Genomic DNA, 21,090 nt, shown 5'->3' with positions numbered 1-21,090 from the left:
TAATAAACTCCTGAATCTTCAGCCTGAACTCCACTGATGGTCAGAGTGAAGTCAGTTTTTGATCCACTGCCTGAAAAATGATCTGGAATCCCTGATGCTCGATAGGTAGCACCGTAAATGAGAAGTTTAGGAACTTCGCTATCTCTTTTTTGGTACCAGAATAGACAGGGGTAGGAAGGGGAACTGCCACAACCACCATCAACCCCATGACTGGTCCTACAGTTGATGGTTGTGGAGCCTCCCAGAGCAGATGTCACTGCTGCAGGCTGAGTCACTGTGACCTGGCCTCTGGACTCTGAGGATACAGAGACAAAAACATAAAGCAGTGTCATGGTTTTGATGGTTTTGTCGGCTTCATTTCAGAGGGACGGATGTTGATAGAGGAGAGGAGTTTGATTCTCTGGACTTTACCTGTGAAGCAGCAGCAGAGGAGAGTCCAGATGAGGACGGAGATCAAAGTCATGTTTTTGATGAGGAGGATTTCTGTGGCTTCTGTTGTGATGAAGGACAGCTGTCAGTCATCCAGTGTTCAACTCTCAGGACTATAAACTCTCCCAGAGCACTGGAGCATGGTGCTGCTGATGCAAAGTGGCTCTCTATGGAAATGCTCTGACTGACTCCAACAGGGACTTAGATTACTCTGATGATTCTGCTTAATCAATGGATCAATCAATTTGCCAAAGCATTGATTAATTATTAAAGTGTACAGCTGCTTATTTGAAGACAATATAATTCCGTTCTTAGGGTCTGAATTAAATAAAATATTCTTGATTCATTTAACGTACTGATTATATAATTTCATCTGAAGAAATCTACCAGACATTTATTTAGTGAGTGTTTTATCTGGAAACATTTCATGTGTTTAACTCAATCTTCCTCTCAGAGCAATGAATTTCATGACATGTCACATCCTCATTATAACCAGTGAATACCATAATATCACTGTAGCTGATTTAACCTCATGTTGTATTAATAGGATTAATTTTGTAAGTTGGAAAAAGTATTTTAGTGCTTAAAATATTTGTCATTAGTGAAGTCTGTCTGTTTTCATAGTTCAGTAGTGATGCCTGTGTAAATGAGGAGATTAAACACAAACTGTCTCTTTAACGTTTTGGCTTCAATTTAAAAATATGGATGATTAAATAAAAGTATTTCTGCCTTTCTATAATGCATAATATTTACTTCTTTAACATTGTGTCAGTGGCTCTGAAAGGTCTGGACAGCCACTGATCAACACTGGCCTCTTAACGGCTGGGAACAGAGAGGCAGGGCAGATATGCAAACACACAGAGTCAGTCAACTGTAGCTGTCCTCAACATATCATGCTGTTTCCTCCTCACTGCTGGGAGAACTCAACATTTACATCATCCTCATGTAGATTAAAAAACTAAAGATGTTGTCATTTGTCATCCTCAACAATCAAATCCTAACAGCAAATGATCTTTTATGTGAAATAGTTTTTCTTAATTAATCAGATCAAAGTCATGAAGGAAGCACAAAAACATTTTTACAGCATCAAATACAATACAGGCAATAAAAAGGAGCAAAGAAAACTGTCACTCATTACACTAAAAATTATATATAATCTACAGTTAAATTGCACATTGTACAGATATTTTAACTTTAAAGAATGGAGCTTAGCATAAGTTCAAGCAGGAAGACTATCTACTACTCATTCATTCATTCTCATTCCTCTCTCTTTCTCTCTCACTGCTTCTCCTGCTCTCGTATCAGTTGTTCATGGACGTTACTCTCAGTTAACAAATCAGATTCTGCCAGTATTTCTATCAGACTATCATGTCTTAGCTGCCAAACTTTAAATCTGATCTTCTCTCTGTCGTTGTCAGCTGACATTTCAGTGTGAATCGTTGTGACCTTCTTCCATCCTGTTCACCTCCACTTCATCACGTCAGCACACAAGATCACCAGAAGCAGCTCCTCTTCTCATCATCCAGATCCCAATATTCCCATATTCATCACCATCATCAGTGTCTAGACTCCATCGAGGGGATATCCTATTCTACTCACGCCTTAACTTCCCCTTTATAAATGACATCACAATGGGGTCTAATCACCAAAGACTTTTCACATTATGCATGTTCAATAAAATCATTGTCACTTAAAAAATTGAAGTCTCTCATGATTGAAATATTTTTAAGCAGCTAACTGCATTTAACATCAATCCCACTCCCACTAAAATGATCTGAAGCTCCAGATGTAAGGCTTGTAGCTCCATAAATCAGGAGTTTAGGATCTCCTCCAGATTTCTGAAGGTATCAGTGCAGGTAGTAGGGATGTGCAGAGAGTCCAGTATTTGTATTTGTATCTATATTTGTTGAGGCAGCAAAATTATTTGTATTTGTATTTGTAATCTAATAAAAGTTGAAAGAGACTTAAAAATCCTGTTTTTGTTATTATTACTCTTTTAATTTTAGAAAATTAAAGTGTTACAATAAGTGTTCATGAATATACTACCTTACGATGGAGGTCCCCACACCAGGTCTCGAACTGCAGTCTTCCAGATCATAGACGACTGCGCTGACTACTGAGCTAAAACTTTACTCATCACCTCATTGCAGACAGACCTCTACCTATTTATACACCCAGTATTTTTATTTTCTTCCCGACAGCACAGCGTGTAACGTATAGGAGAGTACTTCAAAGACGGTTCTTGCTTTCCACTTTTCATTTATTGCCTATTTTTTACAACCTAACTTTTTTGAAAAGAGAAGGGGAACGACAGGTTATGGAGAGTCCCTTGAAAGCACTTTGCGTGTGTCAGTAGTTCAGCTTTATCTCTGAGGAACACCCCCAACTCCAGGAGTAATGTCAAAATTAAGAAATGTGCGTCATGTAGCAGGTGGATGTGACTCCCCTCGTTGAGACCTGCTGATAGACGTAACAACGGAGCAGAGGAGAGACACTGAGACAGTGATGTAACCGACCTGCACGCTGGTATTTGACATGTTTTTTTTTCTTCTCAAAAACAAATACTGTTTAAAATATTTGTATGGAACAAATATTCGTAAAAAAACACAAGAAAAACAATATTTGTGCTTTACTGAATAACGTATTCGTATTTGGGCCCAACCCTAGCAGGTAGTCATTATATGATCTGACTTCACATGCACTGCTGGGAAAATTCACTGTTCAAATGTCTACATTGTATTTAAATGAATGAACTATAATCACATTATTTTCTTTTAGTGATTTTTGTATTGGGTTGAATACACTGTAATTAATTTGTAGCTGATACATCAGATTTTTATGTTGCACATACTGTAAATAGTTGAAGTTTAAAAATCTTCAAGGGGAATGAAAGAATCTAGCTCGGGGCAGTTTACACTTCATTTAATTTTATCAGATGAAGAGTATCTGGAGCAAATTCTGCCAAGTTTACTATGTACTTTAGTTTACTAGATTGAAATGAGAGAAGACGTGAGGTAGTTTGGAAGCTTTTACAGTTGACTTTTATGAGTGAACATCATGAGATGATTATTCTAACTTGTCAGTTATGAAGTTCATCCAACTTTTTTATACAGAGAACGATGATGAGTGTGAGATGTGTCATAACATAATGTGATGAAGAGGATTTAACAGCTGAGGTGATGATGGGGCAGCATGAAAGAACAGAATGTCTCTGTTTGATAGATTTTACATTTTGGAGTCAAGATGAATCTTGAATGATTAAATATTTGTTTGACTCAGTAAGAGGTTGTTGAGGTGGGAGGTGGACTGTTTGACCTTCAGGAGGAAAACTGATAGAGACACTATGAACATCATAAATCATCTGTGTGTGTGTGTGTGTGTGTGTGTGTGTGTGTGTGTGTGTGTGTGTGTGTGTGTGTGTGTGTGTTCAGTGAACTGTATCAGTCTCTGCAGTAGCTTCCAGCTGCAGCAGTCAGTTCAGTTTCTGTTCAGTCTGACTGAGGGAGGTTTTTGTACGACACTTTTTCACTGTGTGAACACAACCTGACTGTTGATTTCATGATAACTCTGACAGTAATAAACTCCTGAATCTTCAGCCTGAACTCCACTGATGGTCAGAGTGAAGTCAGAGTTTGATCCACTGCCTGTAAAACGATCTGGAATTCCTGATGCTCGAGTGGTAGCATAGTAAATCATCAGTTTAGGAGTTTCTCCATCTCTCTGTTGGTACCAGGCTAAGTAGCTCCCACCATAAACATTCTGACTGGTCCTACAGCTGATGGTTGTGGATCCTCCCAGAGCAGAGCTCACTGCTGCAGGCTGAGTCACTGTGATCTGGCCTCTGGACTCTGAGGATACAGAGACAAAAACATAAAGCAGCGTCATGGTTTTGATGGTTTTGTCAGCTTCATTTCAGAGGGACGGATGTTCATAGAGGAGAGGAGTTTGATTCTCTGGACTTTACCTGTGAAGCAGCAGCAGAGGAGAGTCCAGATGAGGACGGAGATCAAAGTCATGTTTTTGATGAGGAGGATTTCTGTGGCTTCTGTTGTGATGAAGGACAGCTGTCAGTCATCCAGTGTTCAACTCTCAGGACTATAAACTCTCCCAGAGCACTGGAGCATGGTGCTGCTGATGCAAAGTGGCTCTCTATGGAAATGCTCTGACTGACTCCAACAGGGACTTGGATTACTCTGATGATGCTGCTTAATCAATGGATCAATCAATTTACCAGATTATTGATTAACTATGTGTCAGTGATCATTTTATGTGTTTCATTTATGTTCTGTGAACAGATTGTCTTCAGAAATGTCTGTTTTGATTCATTTTACATCTACAACACTCAGTTTTAATTCAAGACATAATTTAAAATACAGTAAACATGAAACAAATTTATTAATTTTAGAATAAAAATATAAATTATTGGCCTACTGTTATATATTTTCATATCATCCAGTTGTGTTTCACAGACTGAGACTGTTTTTGTTGAGTTTGTTGTGTTCAAAGTCAGAGAGCCGTGTCTCTCTACAGTGAGAGGTTTTTGTACGACGACTCAGTCAGTTTGTATCACTGTGGTACACGTTCGGTGGAGGAACGAGACTGGATGTTGGAAGTAAGTTAAACTTTTAAAGTATTTTATTAAATCCTGAGTGATATTTAGTTTTTGCACATATGTTTTCTCTAGAAATTGAAATTTCTGATTTTATATCTGAATTTCTAATTTTTGACCAACACTTGTCCACCAGCAACAAAAATAAGAGTTTTGTGTTTGAAATTTAAATTATGAATCAATATATTCTAAGTGTTTGGTCCACAGTAGAAATCATGTAATGTTTTAGATTCAGGCTGAAATTTGAGGACTTGTAGTTTTAGTTTAATGTGACAAAGTCAGAGAGCCGTGTCTCTCTACAGTGAGAGGTTTTTGTACGACGACTCAGTCAGTTTGTATCACTGTGGTTGACTTTTGGTGGAGGAACCAGACTGGATGTTGGAAGTAAGTTTCTGCTCAAATATTAAATATCGAATCATCAGTTAAGTTTATAATTTCTGTGTCTGAACATTTGTAGTAGATATAAGTTTCCACTGAGCTGATCTAAAACACTTTAAAGTCTCAATTTTATTGTTCATTTCTCCTCTTTAACCTTGAAGTTGAACTTAAAGCAGCTTTACTGAACTTTTCTTTACATGTTCCAGTTAGTTTGTTAAATGTGAACAGCAGAAAGATTAAAGAACAACAATCCTACTTTAAACATGTTTTTAAATTTTAATCTTTAATCTCCAATTTGAGCGAATGTTGAGTTAAATTTATTCTGAACAGTGTGGGTGATGATAAAAAAAAATGCTGCACATCTCTCATCATTTAAAATGACAGAAATTGTCTTTTAACCTCAGTTTGAAATATTTCTTTGTTTTTAAAGATATTTGTTTCTTTAATATGTCTCAACATGTTGTGTATATTACGGCTGTCTGTTAGTTTTTGCTCATAATGTCCTTTAACACTGAATCTGATTAACTGTTGCTCTTTTGATAGTTTTGAAAGTAAATAATTGGTATAAATTGAAACTAAATCAGCATCTGAGAGATATATTCAAACTTTATGTCCTTATTTTCAGTAAATACTGTAAAATAAAATGCAGTAAAGAGTCATATGAGGACTCTTTCTGTGCTGATCTGCATGAGAGGTTTCTTGAAGGGAAGTGAAACAATGTGTGAGTGAGTGACTGGTGGAGCAGAAAAAACATCTGACAGAAACTCCTTAAAGGGGAAAATCCACTCTCACACAGTAAAGGTGTCCAAGTGTCTGGTGTTCGATTGACAGATGTGTGGTCCCTGTCCTCTAATGTGATTGGTGTCTCCTAGGTGATGTCCGTCCCACCCTGACGGTGCTGCCCCCCTCCAGCGAGGAGCTGCAGCAGGGGAAGGCCACGCTCATGTGTCTGGCCAACGATGGCTTCCCCTCAGACTGGAGTCTGGCCTGGAAGGTGGAAGGCAGCAGCAGCAGCAGCTTGGAGCAGAGCAGGAGCCCCGGGGTGCTGCAGAAGGACGGCCGCTACAGCTGGAGCAGCACCCTGAGGCTCCCTGCAGACCAGTGGAGGAAGGTGGTCTCTGTGACCTGTGAGGCCACCCAGGGCTCCCAGACTCCAGTCTCAGAGACACTGAGGAGAGACCAGTGTTCCCAGTCCTGACCTGACTCACTGCTACTGATTTTACTCTGCTACTGCTCTCACTCTGATCTCTGCAACTATCTCTCTCTTTTATTTCACATGTTTCAGTAACAATATTTACTTGCTTGTTGTAATGTTTCAATATAATTTCAGTATTTCCAGACAATAAAGATCTGTTCATCAAATCACTTGTTTTCATCTTTATTGTTATAAAAGTGTCATAATTATTTTCTCTTGATGGTAACAGTAATGATGATAAATCCTGATAAAAACTGAGTTATAAATGTTTCAACTGCTCTATGAAGACTTCAGAAAGAAAACGTAAGATCACATAATGTATTGATTCATATACTGTATATTGGGAAAGTATTTACACTCAAACAACACTCTTAGATATTATATGATTAATGCTACACAGTCATGGTGGTAGTAAGTCCATAATTTGTTTTCATAGTTTACAGTAAAGTCATAATAATTGTAGAAAATGCTTTGCTGGAGTCACTTCAGATTTGTCTGTAATAATTAGTAATTGAGTATTTTTAATGAAAAATCCTCCAATCATCTTATGTTACTGAAGTGTGTCAGTGCAAAGAGTCTAATATTTTTATTTTTTCAGATGTATTAAAAGCATATACATAATCTTTTAAACAAAATCACAAAACCCTCAGAAATATATTCTAATTCTGGAATAAAAAGCAAAATATCATCAGCATAAAGAGATATAAAATGAGCGTGATCTGACATTTTAACCCTGGACATTTTTACAAACTGCTTCTGCTGGAGAGCTGAAACACAAAGACAAATGAAAGAGATGAAAAAGGGAAAGAATTCAAGTATCAATTAATTACATAATCAATTAAATGTTTTTTGGTTTATATTATAAATACTTGCTGCTGGAATAAAAACATACAAAATGACAAATATATGTCACATGACATGATAAGTAATTTTACAACATAAATGATTTTATCATGATAACATTTTGTAATTTATTTCTAAAAAGTTGTATGTTTGTGTATCTATGAAAAATAGTAAGAGATCAAATAAATCAATAATAGTTTTAGTGTTCATGTGTTGTAGTCAGTAGATTAAACTTATTAAAGAATTGAAATCATCCTTCAACAGAGGTTAGATTTGATGTTCAGCCAAATGTTTCATATTCTGTATTAATGAAAGTATTTAAAATAAATCTTTTCTTGTTAAATACAAAATGTTTAGTATTAAAATGTTCAAATTACATCATTAAAACCTCTGTTGTTTTTGTTTGAGTGCAGCTGTTGAGTCAGATCAGTTCCTCTTCAGCTGAGGGAGGTTTTTGTACGACGTTGTATCACTGTGTGAGTGGCCAGCTGTTATCCTGCTGACAGTAATAAACTCCTGAATCTTCAGCCTGAACTCCACTGATGGCCAGAGTGAAGTCAGTGCCGTATCCACTTCCACTAAAACGATCTGAAACTCCAGGCTGACGGGATTGAGCATTATAAATCAGGAGTTTAGGAGCTTCTCCAGATTTCTGAAGGTACCACTGGAGGTCGTCATAAACTCTTGAACTGGTTTTACATCTGATGGAGACAGTCTGTCCTGGAACAACAGACTGAGATCCAGGAGACTGAGTCAGGATGATTTGTCCTGACGAACCTGGAAAACATGAAAAAGAGGATAAAGGGTTATTGAGACAAATCCAGCTTGGAGAAAGATGATCAACATGAAAACAGAAGAGTATCATTTCTTTAACATGGAGAATAGATGGAAGAAGGTAAATGCTGCTTGTTTCAGTGTTTCTCCATCACAGTAGAACATCATTGTGGTGAACCTGCTTGCATCCTGAAGCAAAGTTTTCACAAGAGAGTCTCACCCTGAACAAGGAGCCCCAGGGTGGCCAGCAGTAGAGTCAGTGACATCATCATTGTGCTGCTGGCGTGTCAGTGGCTCTGAAAGGTCTGGACAGCCACTGATCAACACTGGCCTCTTAACGGCTGGGAGCAGAGAGGCAGGACAGATATGCAAACACACAGAGTCAGTCAACTGTAGCTGTCCTCAACATATCATGCTGTTTCCTCCTCACTGCTGGGAGAACTCACTGTAATTTGTAGCCAATACCTCAGATTTTTACATTGTATATACTGTAAATAATTAGATGTAGACATGCTGATGTAATTGATGGCTTGTTTTGGGACTCACACATGTGTTGAATCAGGTGGGGTTTATATACCGACCTTCTTGGTCAAATGCTGAGTCAGGTCACAACCAACAATCACATTCATTTTATGTGACGGTATGCTGATGATATTATGTTTTTTATTTCTAACACTACAACAGTTTTACAAGCTCACATTTGTTCAGAAGGTCAAAGACATAATGTCAAAATTTCACAGGTGCACTCAATAAAACATTATTGGGAGAATAATTCAGAGGGCTTCCTCTTGATGTTAAAGCACCTGATATAATAGTTTAACACACAGTATATACACAACTTTATGGCCTTCAAAAAATTGAAAAAATGTGGGATTTAACAAGTTTTCAGATCTTGAAAGACATGTTTACAATATCTGACAGTATATCACATGGGATATGTACACTCACAAGTAACTGTATTTAGACTCTCATTGCTCTGTGTTATTTAAAACATTTCATTCAATCTGAATTTTAATACTTTCAGAGTTTCATTCTGGTTGTTTAAAGTGGAATTAAATGCTATTTCCTCTTTGTGAAAGTTACATATTTATCTCAGCCATCATCCCTCCTCTGATGTCTCATTTGAGGTAAAATACAAGAAACATGAAGGTAAAACTTTCCAACCAATTGTTACGATTTAGAGCTGAAAACACAAAAAGTCTTAGCGGTGGATTTTTGTCTCTGAGTCTGTCTGAGTCTTTGGGTGAATCCCAATTTCCTTAAATTGCATCCACGTTTCTCTCACTTGCATCTTTTCTTTGTATCCTAATTCTTCCCACTAAAGATGCAAGGAAAAGATGTGAGGAGAGAGAAAGTGCGAAAATATGGTTTTAGAGAAATGAGACGTCCTTTCCTCTGAAGCGTCACATGAAGCAACGTTGGTTTTGGACGACGGTGGCAGCTGATCAGCTGTCAGTTGGCTTTAACAGCTGTAGAGACTTCTGATGGAGTTTGTGTCTACACACATGTGCACTGTGTTAACACTAATAAAGGTTCACAGTTATCACTGCCAGCAGCTGTTTTCTCTCTGCAGCCTGTTTAACAAACACCTGCACATGAATAAAAACCTGCATTCATTATTTATACTGTGTCCTGCTCAGAGACACAGGAACCATTTCAACTGAATGCATTTCTATTATTTATTCATTATTTGAGTCTGTATTTGTTCATATTCTGGTTGTGAATTCATTATTTAATGACTCAGAACATAATTAGGTTGACCTTTGAACACTGTAAATTATTTATTAGGCTAAAAGTTTCAAGTAAAAAGGAAATTATATAACTCATATCACTCGATGCTCAGAGACTTTCAGCCTCACGTGTGACTGAATGGCAATGACGATAAATGATGTAAAATAAAAAAGTGTTTAAAATGTGTTTCTTGCTGATAGACAGACTCTCTCTGACTTTAATTTATGTATTATAAAAGTTAATGGGGGAAATAACAGATCATGAAAAGAAAAATCTTTCTAATAAATGAAGAAAGTTGTTTATGGTTCTTTTGTTGATCAGACTGACAATTAACACAGATGTTTAACTAGATGGTGAATCAGAAAACAAATAAAATATAAAACTTAGGAGTGGTAGACTTGAGTTTAATCTGTAATCTTTCTCCAGTCAGTGATGTTGTGATGTATCAGATCAGTCTGATCAGCTGCAGCGTCCAATCAATGTCTGATATCCAATAAGGAGGCGTGTCAGCTGATAAATGATGCTCATGGCTCTTCAGAGATCCTACCTCGCTCCTCGCGCCTCATAGCAGAAATAAGCACTTTGAGACAATCTTCAAAACTAAAGACCGGAGGGATTTCTGGGTCTAGCGAGGAGTGAGGAGTGATCAATTAAGTGATCAATTAAGGGAATTGAGATGCAGCTTTTGACTCATGCCTTCAGACATTCTGGACTAGCTGGTGCAATATTAATATGTTGGTGTTGCAGTAAAATTAAGTATTTTAAAGGCCTTTTTAAAACATCTTTACACTTTATATCAAACTATACAAGCTTTTAATAAAATAAACTATTTGTCTGTTTACAGTCAGTTGTTTGTGGGCTCATACTGTAGTCGTGGAGTGTTTGGTGTCATATAATGCAGTTTGTTTAGTGACATTTACTGAATGGATTGTGACAAAGAATACATCATGTTTGGTGTTTCTATTACTGAAAGTATTTGTTGAAGCTTCATTGTTCTGAGATTTCAGTGGAATCTGTGGACATTCATGTTTCATGTATCGTGAGTTTGTTTTGTGGGTCGACATCAGTGGAGCTCACTCTGCTGGATGTTGTTGTGGTTTTAATGGTCTGATTGGGCTTCTTCACTGGATTTGTTCACTTTATTTGAGGAAACTTTCAGGATGGTGCAGGGATGGTCCATGGACATGGTCCTGTGGTTATTGCTATTATTATTACTAGTCATATCTCTATTATTATTATTGTTGTTATTGTTGTTATTATGCTTCTCTGTGTCTCTCTCCCTCCATCTTTCTTTCTCTGTCAACCCAACCAGTCAAGGCAGATGGCTGCTTGGTTCTGCTTGAGGTTTCCTCATGTTAAACGGGAGTTTTTCCTTTCTGCTGTCACCAAGTGCTGCTCATGGAGGAAAAATAAAGAGTACAGTCTAGACCTGCTATATGTGAGAAATGCCTTGAGATAACTTTTCTTATGATTTGGCGCAATATAAATAAAATAGAATTGAATTGAGTGTGTGTGTGTGTGTGTGTGTGTGTGTGTGTGTTCAGTGAACTGTATCAGTCTCTGCAGTAGCTTCCAGCTGCAGCAGTCAGTTCAGTATCTGTTCAGTCTGACTGAGGGAGGTTTTTGTACGACACTTTTTCACTGTGTGAGCACAGCCTGACTGTTGATAGAGTGATGACTCTGACAGTAATAAACTCCTGAATCTTCAGCCTGAACTCCACTGATGGTCAGAGTGAAGTCAACTCCATTCCCTGCTCCACTTCCACTGAATCTGGAGGAGATTCCTGTAACTCTGTCTGATGTTCGGTGGATCAGAAGTTTAGGAACTTCTCCAGTTTTCTGATGGTACCAAGACAGCCAGTATTGTGAACCAGTGTAGTGAGTAACTTGTCTATTAGCCTTGCAGTCAATAGAGACAGTTTGACCAAGCTGCCGTGATTTGGCTGCTGGCTGAGTCAAGACAACATTTTGTCCAACAGACCCTGAGGAGAGAGAAGAAACACTGGACATGAGATGGTGAAACTCAGCTACACTCCAAATGATTTCCACATGACAGAAAAATGATTTTCCTCACCCTGAGTGAAGCAGAGGAGAGTCCAGATGAGGACGGAGATCAAAGTCATGTTTTTGATGAGGAGGATTTCTGTGGCTTCTGTTGTGATGAAGGACAGCTGTCAGTCATCCAGTGTTCAACTCTCAGGACTATAAACTCTCCCAGAGCACTGGAGCATGGTGCTGCTGATGCAAAGTGGCTCTCTATGGAAATGCTCTGACTGACTCCAACAGGGACTTGGATTACTCTGATGATGCTGTTTAATCAATGGATCAATCAGTTTATTAGAATATTGTTCAGAATGTAATTTTTGCGGTTTCAGCTTTTACTCATATTTTCTTTCAGAATGTCTCATGTTTATTTATATGTATTTCTCGAGACATTAAGATCAATTTATCTTCAAAACATGAAATAAATGTACATATTCTGGAAATATCTGTCACTCAGGTGATGTTACTTGTAATTTTACTAACAGAGACTTGTTTTTTTGAGTGAGCCGTGTCTCTCTACAGTGAGAGGTTTTTGTACGACGACTCAGTCAGTTTGTATCACTGTGGTTCACGTTTGGTGGAGGAACCAGACTGGATGTCGGAAGTAAGTTTGTACTCAAATATTACACATAATGTTGACATTTAAAGCTTTAATGTGTTTAAATGTTTGTAGTAGATACAAATATCATCTGTGTTGATTTATATCACTTATATTCTCTTCTGTTTTAATCATGATGTAACTCAGACCAGCTTCAATAAACTGGTCTTTACACATTATTGTCAAACTGAAATATGAACAGCTTGAGAAGAAAAAAGATTAAAGAAAAATACTTCTACTTTTAAAATGTTAACAAAAATCAGTATTTACATTTCTACTTAATAGTTAACTATTATGAAGTTGAATTAAAATGTATTTCAACGATGTAAAAATGAAAAATGTTTTCATATCTCTGATCCTCTTACTGTGATTGGTTTCTTACTGTAAGATAATATTTAGTGTGATTTATATTTTTTGGTGGTGGGAGCTGTGATTATGAAAGTTTCTGATGCTGATTTGTGTTTTCATATTTTATGTTAACAGGATATAATTGAGATAGATGTGATCCAGTATGAGGCCGAGGTCAAAGGTCATGACCAAGTAATTTCTAACCAAAAGTCTCCGGCCAATCTCTCTCCTCATTGGTCGGTAAATGGGTTGATTATCATTTTAAAACATTGGATCAAATCATAATATGGTAAGAATTGATGGAGAGAAGCTGTGATGGAAAACTTAATTGATTTCCCCCGAGACAATCATTGTCCATAAACTGTTTTCCTTAAAGTGTTCTGACATATTTTCATTTATCTTAAAAGCTGCAATGTGCAAATTATTTAATCTATTTAATATGTGTGTGTGTGTGTGTGTGTGTGTGTGTGTGTGTGTGTGTGTGTGTGTGTGTGTGTGTGTGTGTGTGTGTGTGTTCAGTGAACTGTATCAGTCTCTGCAGTAGCTTCCAGCTGCAGCAGTCAGTTCAGTTTCTGTTCGGTCTGACTGAGGGAGGTTTTTGTACGACGCTTTTTCACTGTGTGAACACATACTGACTGTTGATATAGTGACGACTCTGACAGTAATAAACTCCTAAATCTTCAGCCTGAACTCCACTGATGGTCAGAGTGAAGTCAACTCCATTCCCTGTTCCACTTCCACTGAATCTGGAGGAGATTCCTGTAACTCTGTCTGATGTTGCATAGATCAGAAGTTTAGGAGCTTCTCCAGTTTTCTGATGGTACCAGGACAGCCAGTATTTTGAACCAGTCCAGTGATCAACTTGTCTATTAGCCTTACAGTCAATAGAGACAGTTTGACCAAGCTGCAGTGATTTGGCTGCTGGTTGAGTCAAGACAACATTTTGTCCAACAGACCCTGAGGAGAGAGAAGAAACACTGGACATGAGATGGTGAAACTCAGCTACACTCCAAAAGATTTTCACATGACAGAAAAATGATTTTCCTCACCCTGAGTGAAGCAGAGAAGAGTCCAGATGAGGACGGAGATCAAAGTCATGTTTTTGATGAGGAGGATTTCTGTGGCTTCTGTTGTGATGAAGGACAGCTGTCAGTCATCCAGTGTTCAACTCTCAGGACTATAAACTCTCCCAGAGCACTGGAGCATGGTGCTGCTGATGCAAAGTGGCTCTCTATGGAAATGCTTTGACTAATTAACATAATCATCACATCCTCAAGTGATACTTTTTTAATGATTGCAGTAATGCTGATCATTTTTGTATGTATGAACAATAAAGAAACTTTCATCAAATCATCTGTGTACAAACATATTATTACAATAATAAACTGCTGTCACATGTTACTGTGTTCAATGAATCTACAGATACTGAGTTTGTCTCTGGGTATATTCACAGGGATTTTATCATTTTTTGTCACCATTTTACTCTTAAATTATGGTAGTTTTTAATGCATGTCAAAGTAAAGGATGAAAGGAGAACATTTTAACAGAAACAGTGAGTCTGTTCTACATGGTGTCCCTCACATGTGGCCTCTCTGTCCTGCTCTGTACTATATTGTTCTGTATTTCAGCATGGGGATGGAGGAGCAGAGACAGGAAGCTTGTAGGCAGATTGTGGGATTGACTGGTGTAATGCTGTATTGATGCTGATTTATACCTCTGTGTCTGAGTGTCTGTATTTACACCACCACGTGTTTGTCGTTCATCTGTTGGAGCTCAGAGGATCATAATGTAACTTATGTGCAACTTTTCAAACAATAATCTTCATGTAGCTGCGATTCACAAACTGTAGACACCACGAGAGCTTTGATCAGTCTGCAGCTGCTTCCACATGTTCAGTGTTCTCACTGAATATCTGCTCTTCCAAGTCATGTCACATTTTCTTATAGAGCAAATTTCATATAAAAAGCAACACAATATAAATACAATACAATACAATTATAAATACATAAAATACAAGCATACATATCATCATACATAAAAGCAAGCAAACATATGATTGTATACATGGACGCATAGGTAATTAAAGTACATAATAATTCAGTAAAAACAGGAGCAGATAGTTGCTCAACCTAGTTAAGCACAACAGTAAACAGAAATGTTTTTAGTCTACTTTTAAAGGAACTAAGTGTTGGGGCATCTCTAATATCACTTGGAAAGTCAGTCCATCTGTATGGAGCATAATAACTGAATGCAGCTTCTCCTGCTTTAGAGCACTCACATGGAGGACAACAAGGAGACCACTGGCTGATGATGTGAGGCTTCTTGTTGGTTCATATGGCAAAAGCAATTCCTTAATATAATTTGGAGCAGTGCCATTCAGTGCCTTGTAGACGAGTAGGAGGACTTTAAAATCAATTCTAGCATTTACTGGAAGCCAGTGCAAGGAATTAAGAACAGGTGTGATATGTGCACTTTTCTTAGTCTCGTCTAAAATACGTGCAGCATCATTCTGTATAAGCTGCAGACGCTTAACAGTTTTTTGAGAGTCCAGAAAAAATAGTATTGCAATAGTCAAGTCTGCTTGTGACAAATGCATGTACTAGTTTTTCAGTGTCTGAATTTGACAGAAAGCCTCTGATTTTTGAGATATTTTTTGAGGTGATAGAAATCTGATCTTGTGACATTATTGATATGACAGTGAAAGTTAAGCTCAGCATCTATGATAACATCAATGTATCATGTCATGTAGCAGGTGGATGTGACTCCCCTCGTTGAGACCTGCTGATAGACTTAACAGCGGAGCAGAGGAGAGACACTGAGATAGTGATGTAACCGACCTGCATGCTGGTATTTGACATGTTTTTGTTTTCCTCTCAAAAACAAATACTGTTTAAAATATTTGTATGAAACAAATATTCGTAAAAAACAAACAAAAAAAACCCAAAACAATATTTGTGCTTTGCTGAATAACGTATTTGTATTTGGGCCCAACCCCAGCAGGTAGTCATTATATGATCTGACTTCACATGCACTGCTGGGAAAATTCACTGGTCAAATGTCTACAACATTGTATTTAAAGTAATGAACTATAATCACATTATTTTCTTTTAGTGATTTTTGTATTGGGTTGAATACACTGTAATTAATTTGTAGCTGAAACATCAGATTTTTACGTTGCACATACTGTAAATAATTGAAGTTTAAAAATCTTCAAGGGGAATGAAAGAATCTAGCTCAGGGCAGTTTACACTTCATTTAATTTTAACAGATGAAGAGTATCTGGAGCAAATTCTGCCAAGTTTACTATGTACTTTAGTTTACTAGATTGAAATGAGAGAAGACGTGAGGTAGTTTGGAAGCTTTTACATTTGACTTTTATGAGTGAACATCATGAGATGATTATTCTATCTTGTCAGTTATGAAGTTCATCCAACTTTTTTATACAAAGAAAGATGATGAGTGTGAGATGTGTCATAACATAATGTGATGAAGAGGATTTAACAGCTGAGGTGATGATGGGGCAGCATGAAAGAACAGAATGTATCTGTTTGATAGATTTTACATTTTTGAGTCAAGATGAATCTTGAATGATTAAATATTTGTTTGATTCAGTAAGAGGTTGTTGAGGTGGGAGGTGGACTGTTTGACCTTCAGGAGGAAAACTAATAGAGACACTATGAACATCATAAACCATCTGTGTGTGTGTGTGTGTGTGTGTGTGTGTGTGTGTGTGGGTGTGTGTGTGTGTGTGTGTGTGTGTGTGGTGTGTGTGTGTGTGTGTTCAGTGAACTGTATCAGTCTCTGCAGTAGCTTCCAGCTGCAACAGTCAGTTCAGTTTCTGTTCAGTCTGACTGAGGGAGGTTTTTGTACGACGCTTTTTCACTGTGTGAACACAAGCTGACTGTTGATATTGTGATAACTCTGACAGTAATAAACTCCTGCATCTTCAGCCTGAACTCCACTGATGGTCAGAGTGAAGTCAGAGTTTGATCCACTGCCTGAAAAACGATCTGGAATCCCTGATTCTGGAGTGGTAGCCCAATAAATGAGGAGTTTAGGAGCTTCTCCATCTTTCTGTTGGTACCAGGCTAAACAGTGGTATGGGCCATCAACATAAACATCCTGACTGGTCCTACAGTTGATGGTTGTGGATCCTCCCAGAGCAGATGTCACTGCTGCAGGCTGAGTCACTGTGATCTGGCCTCTGGACTCTGAGGATACAGAGACAAAAACATAAAGCAGCGTCATGGTTTTGATGGTTTTGATGGTTTTGTCGGCTTCATTTCAAAGAGACGGATGTTCATAGAGGAGAGGAGTTTGATTCTCTGGACTTTACCTGTGAAGCAGCAGCAGAGGAGAGTCCAGATGAGGACGGAGATCAAAGTCATGTTTTTGATGAGGAGGATTTCTCTGGCTTCTGTTGTGATGAAGGACAGCTGTCAGTCATCCAGTGTTCAACTCTCAGGACTATAAACTCTCCCAGAGCACTGGAGCATGGTGCTGCTGATGCAAAGTGGCTCTCTATGGAAATGCTCTGACTGACTCCAACAGGGACTTGGATTACTCTGATGATGCTGTTTCATCAATGGATCAATCAATTTACCAGATTATTGATTACCTATGTGTCAGTGATCATTTTATGTGTTTCATTTATGTTCTGTGAACAGATTGTCTTCAGAAATGTCTGTTTTGATTCATTTTACATCTACAACACTCAGTTTTAATTCAAGACATAATTTAAAATACAGTAAACATGAAACTAAATTATTTATTTTGGAATAAGAATATAAATTATTGGCCTACTGTTATATATTTTCATATCATCCAGTTGTGTTTCACAGCCTGAGACTGTTTTTGTTGAGTTTGTTGTGTTCAAAGTCAGAGAGCCGTGTCTCTCTACAGTGAGAGGTTTTTGTACGACGACTCAGTCAGTTTGTATCACTGTGGTGGACTTTTGGTGGAGGAACCAGACTGGATGTTGGAAGTAAGTTTCTGCTCAAATATTAAATATCGAATCGTGAGTTAAGTTTATTATTTCTGTGTCTGAACATTTGTAGTCGATATAAGTTTCCACTGAGCTGATCTAAAACACTTTAAAGTCTCAATTTTATTGTTCATTTCTCCTCTTTAACCTTGAAGTTGAACTCAAAGCAGCTTTACTGAACTTTTCTTTACATGTTCCAGTTAGTTTGTTAAATGTGAACAGCAGAAAGATTAAAGAACAACAATCCTACTTTAAACATGTTTTTAAATTTTAATCTTTAATCTCCAATTTGAGTGAATGTTGAGTTAAATTTATTCTAAACAGTGTGGGTGATGATAAAAAATGCTGAACGTCTCATCATTTAAAATGACAGAAATTGTCTTTTAACCTCAGTTTGAAATATTTCTTTGTTCTTAAAGATATTTGTTTCTTTAATATGTCTCAACATTTTGTGTATATTACGGCTGTCTGTTAGTTTTTGCTCATAATGTCCTTTAACACTGAATCTGATTAACTGTTGCTCTTTTGATAGTTTTGTCAGTAAAGTTGTTGGTATAAATTCTAAAATTAAATCAAGGATGTCTAAGATATATTTACAAACTTCATATCTTTATTTTCAGTAAATAGTGTAAAATAAAATGCAGTAAAGAGTCATATGAGGACTCTTTCTGTGCTGATCTGCATGAGAGGTTTCTTGAAGGGAAGTGAAACAATGTGTGAGTGAGTGACTGGTGGAGCAGAAAAAACATCTGACAGAAACTCCTTAAAGGGGAAAATCCACTCTCACACAGTAAAGGTGTCCAAGTGTCTGGTGTTCGATTGACAGATGTGTGGTCCCTGTCCTCTAATGTGATTGGTGTCTCTTAGGTGATGTCCGTCCCACCCTGACGGTGCTGCCCCCCTCCAGCGAGGAGCTGCAGCAGGGGAAGGCCACACTCATGTGTCTGGCCAGTGATGGCTTCCCCTCAGACTGGAGTCTGGCCTGGAAGGTGGACGGCAGCAGCAGCAGCAGCTTGGAGCAGAGCAGGAGCCCCGGGGTGCTGCAGAATGACGGCCGCTACAGCTGGAGCAGCACCCTGAGGCTCCCTGCAGACCAGTGGAGGAAGGTGGTCTCTGTGACCTGTGAGGCCACCCAGGGCTCCCAGACTCCAGTCTCAGAGACACTGAGGAGAGACCAGTGTTCCCAGTCCTGACCTGACTCACTGCTACTGCTTTTACTCTGCTACTGCTCTCACTCTGATCTCTGCAACTATCTCTCTCTTTTATTTCACATGTTTCAGTAACAATATTTACTTGCTTGTTGTAATGTTTCAATATAATTTCAGTATTTCCAGACAATAAAGATCTGTTCATCAAATCACTTGTTTTCATCTTTATTATTATAAAAGTGTCTTAATTATTTTCTCTTAATGGTAACAGTAATGATATTAAATCCTGATAAAAACTGAGTTATAAATGTTTCAACTGCTCTATGAAGACTTCAGAAGGAAAATGTAAGATCACATAATGTATTGATTCATATAGTGTATATTAGGAAAGTATTTACACTCAAACAACACTCTTAGATATTATGTGATTAATGCTACACAGTCATGCTGGTAGTAAGTCCATAATTTGTTGTCACAGTTTACAGTAAAGTCATAATAATTGTAGAAAATGCTTTGCTGGAGTCACTTCAGATTTGTCTGAAATAATTAGTAATTTTGTAATTTTGTAATTTTTACAAACTGTTTCTACTGAAGAGTTGAAACACAAAGACAAATGAAAGAGATGAAAAATGGAAAGAATTCAAGTATTAATTAATTACATAATCAATTAAATGTTTTTTGGTTTATATTATAAATACTTGCTGTTGGAATAAAAACACGCAAAATGACAAATATATGTCTCATGACATGATTAGTAATTTTGCAACATAAATGATAGTAAATTTGATCATGATAACATTTTGTAATTTATTTCTAAAAAAATGTATGTTAGAGTATCTGTAAAAATAGTAAGAGATCAAATAAACAAATAATAATAGTTTTAGTGTTCATGTGTTGTAGTCAGTAGATTAAACTTATTAAAGAATTGAATTCATACTTCAACAGAGGTTAAATTTGATGTTCAGCCAAATGTTTCATATTCTGTATTAATGAAAGTATTAAAATAAATCTTTTTTCTTGTTAAATACAGAATATTTAGTGTTAAAATGTTCAAATTAAATTATTAAAACTTCTGTTGTTTTTGTGTGAGTGCAGCTGTTGAGTCAGATCAGTTCCTCTTCAGCTGAGGGAGGTTTTTGTACGACGTTGTATCACTGTGTGAACGGTCTGCTGTCACTCTGCTGACAGTAATAAACTCCTGAATCTTCAGCCTGAACTCCACTGATGGTCAGAGTGTAGTCAGTCCCAGATCCACTTCCACTAAAACGATCTGAAACTCCAGGCTGAAGACTTGTAGCTAAATAAATCAGGAGTTTAGGAGCTTCTCCAGATTTCTGAAGGTACCAGTTGAGGTAGCTACTAACATCTGAACTGGTTTTACATCTGATGGAGACAGTCTGTCCTGGAACAACAGACTGAGATCCAGGAGACTGAGTCACAGTGATTTGTCCTGATGAACCTGGAAAACATGAAAAAGAGGAGAAGGGTTATTGAGACAAATCCAGCTTGGAGAAAGATGATCAACATGAAAACAGAAGAGTATCATTTCTTTAACATGGAGAATAGATGGAAGAAGGTAAATGCTGCTTGTTTCAGTGTTTCTCCATCACAGCAGAACATCATTGTGGTGAACCTGGTTGCATCCTGAAGCAAAGTTTTCACAAGAGAGTCTCACCCTGAACAAGGAGCCCCAGGGTGGCCAGCAGTAGAGTCAGTGACATCATCATTGTGCTGCCGGCGTGTCAGTGGCTCTGAAAGGTCTGGACAGCCACTGATCAACACTGGCCTCTTAACGGCTGGGAGCAGAGAGGCAGGACAGATATGCAAACACACAGAGTCAGTGAACTGTAGCTGTCCTCAACATATCATGCTGTTTCCTCCTCACTGCTGGGAGAACTCAACATTTACATCATCCATAACATAAAGGAGTGACAATCTGAGGGAGAGAACTTCATTTGATTTCCATCAAGCGGTTAGAAAGACTGATGTGAATTCTGTAATCTAATAATT

At 37.7% G+C, this 21,090-nt stretch overlaps 5 gene segments (V, D, J or C); 3 read left to right on the top strand and 2 right to left on the bottom strand.

Annotated features, from left to right (window-relative positions):
- Positions 1-6,778, top strand: part of LOC122970079 — an 808,187-nt gene extending 801,409 nt beyond the window's left edge. The window contains 2 exon segments of the V gene segment in view: positions 5,004-5,041; positions 6,289-6,778. Coding sequence covers positions 5,004-5,041; positions 6,289-6,614 — 364 coding nt within the window.
- The window catches only part of LOC122970078, a 916,362-nt gene that overhangs the window by 799,288 nt on the left and 95,984 nt on the right, over positions 1-21,090 (top strand).
- The window catches only part of LOC122970080, an 891,879-nt gene that overhangs the window by 814,876 nt on the left and 55,913 nt on the right, over positions 1-21,090 (top strand).
- Positions 7,819-8,635, bottom strand: LOC122970114. The segment is given in 2 exon segments: positions 7,819-8,231; positions 8,449-8,635. Coding segments are annotated over 2 exon segments (360 nt in total).
- On the bottom strand, positions 20,164-20,865 carry LOC122970110. The segment is given in 2 exon segments: positions 20,164-20,539; positions 20,756-20,865. Coding segments are annotated over 2 exon segments (360 nt in total).

Source organism: Thunnus albacares, chromosome 19 (assembly GCF_914725855.1).
Source record: "Thunnus albacares chromosome 19, fThuAlb1.1, whole genome shotgun sequence".
Classification (NCBI taxonomy): Eukaryota; Metazoa; Chordata; class Actinopteri; order Scombriformes; family Scombridae; genus Thunnus; species Thunnus albacares.
The sequence above is the reverse complement of the archived record's forward strand: the minus strand, read 5'-3'. Positions and strand labels throughout refer to the sequence as shown.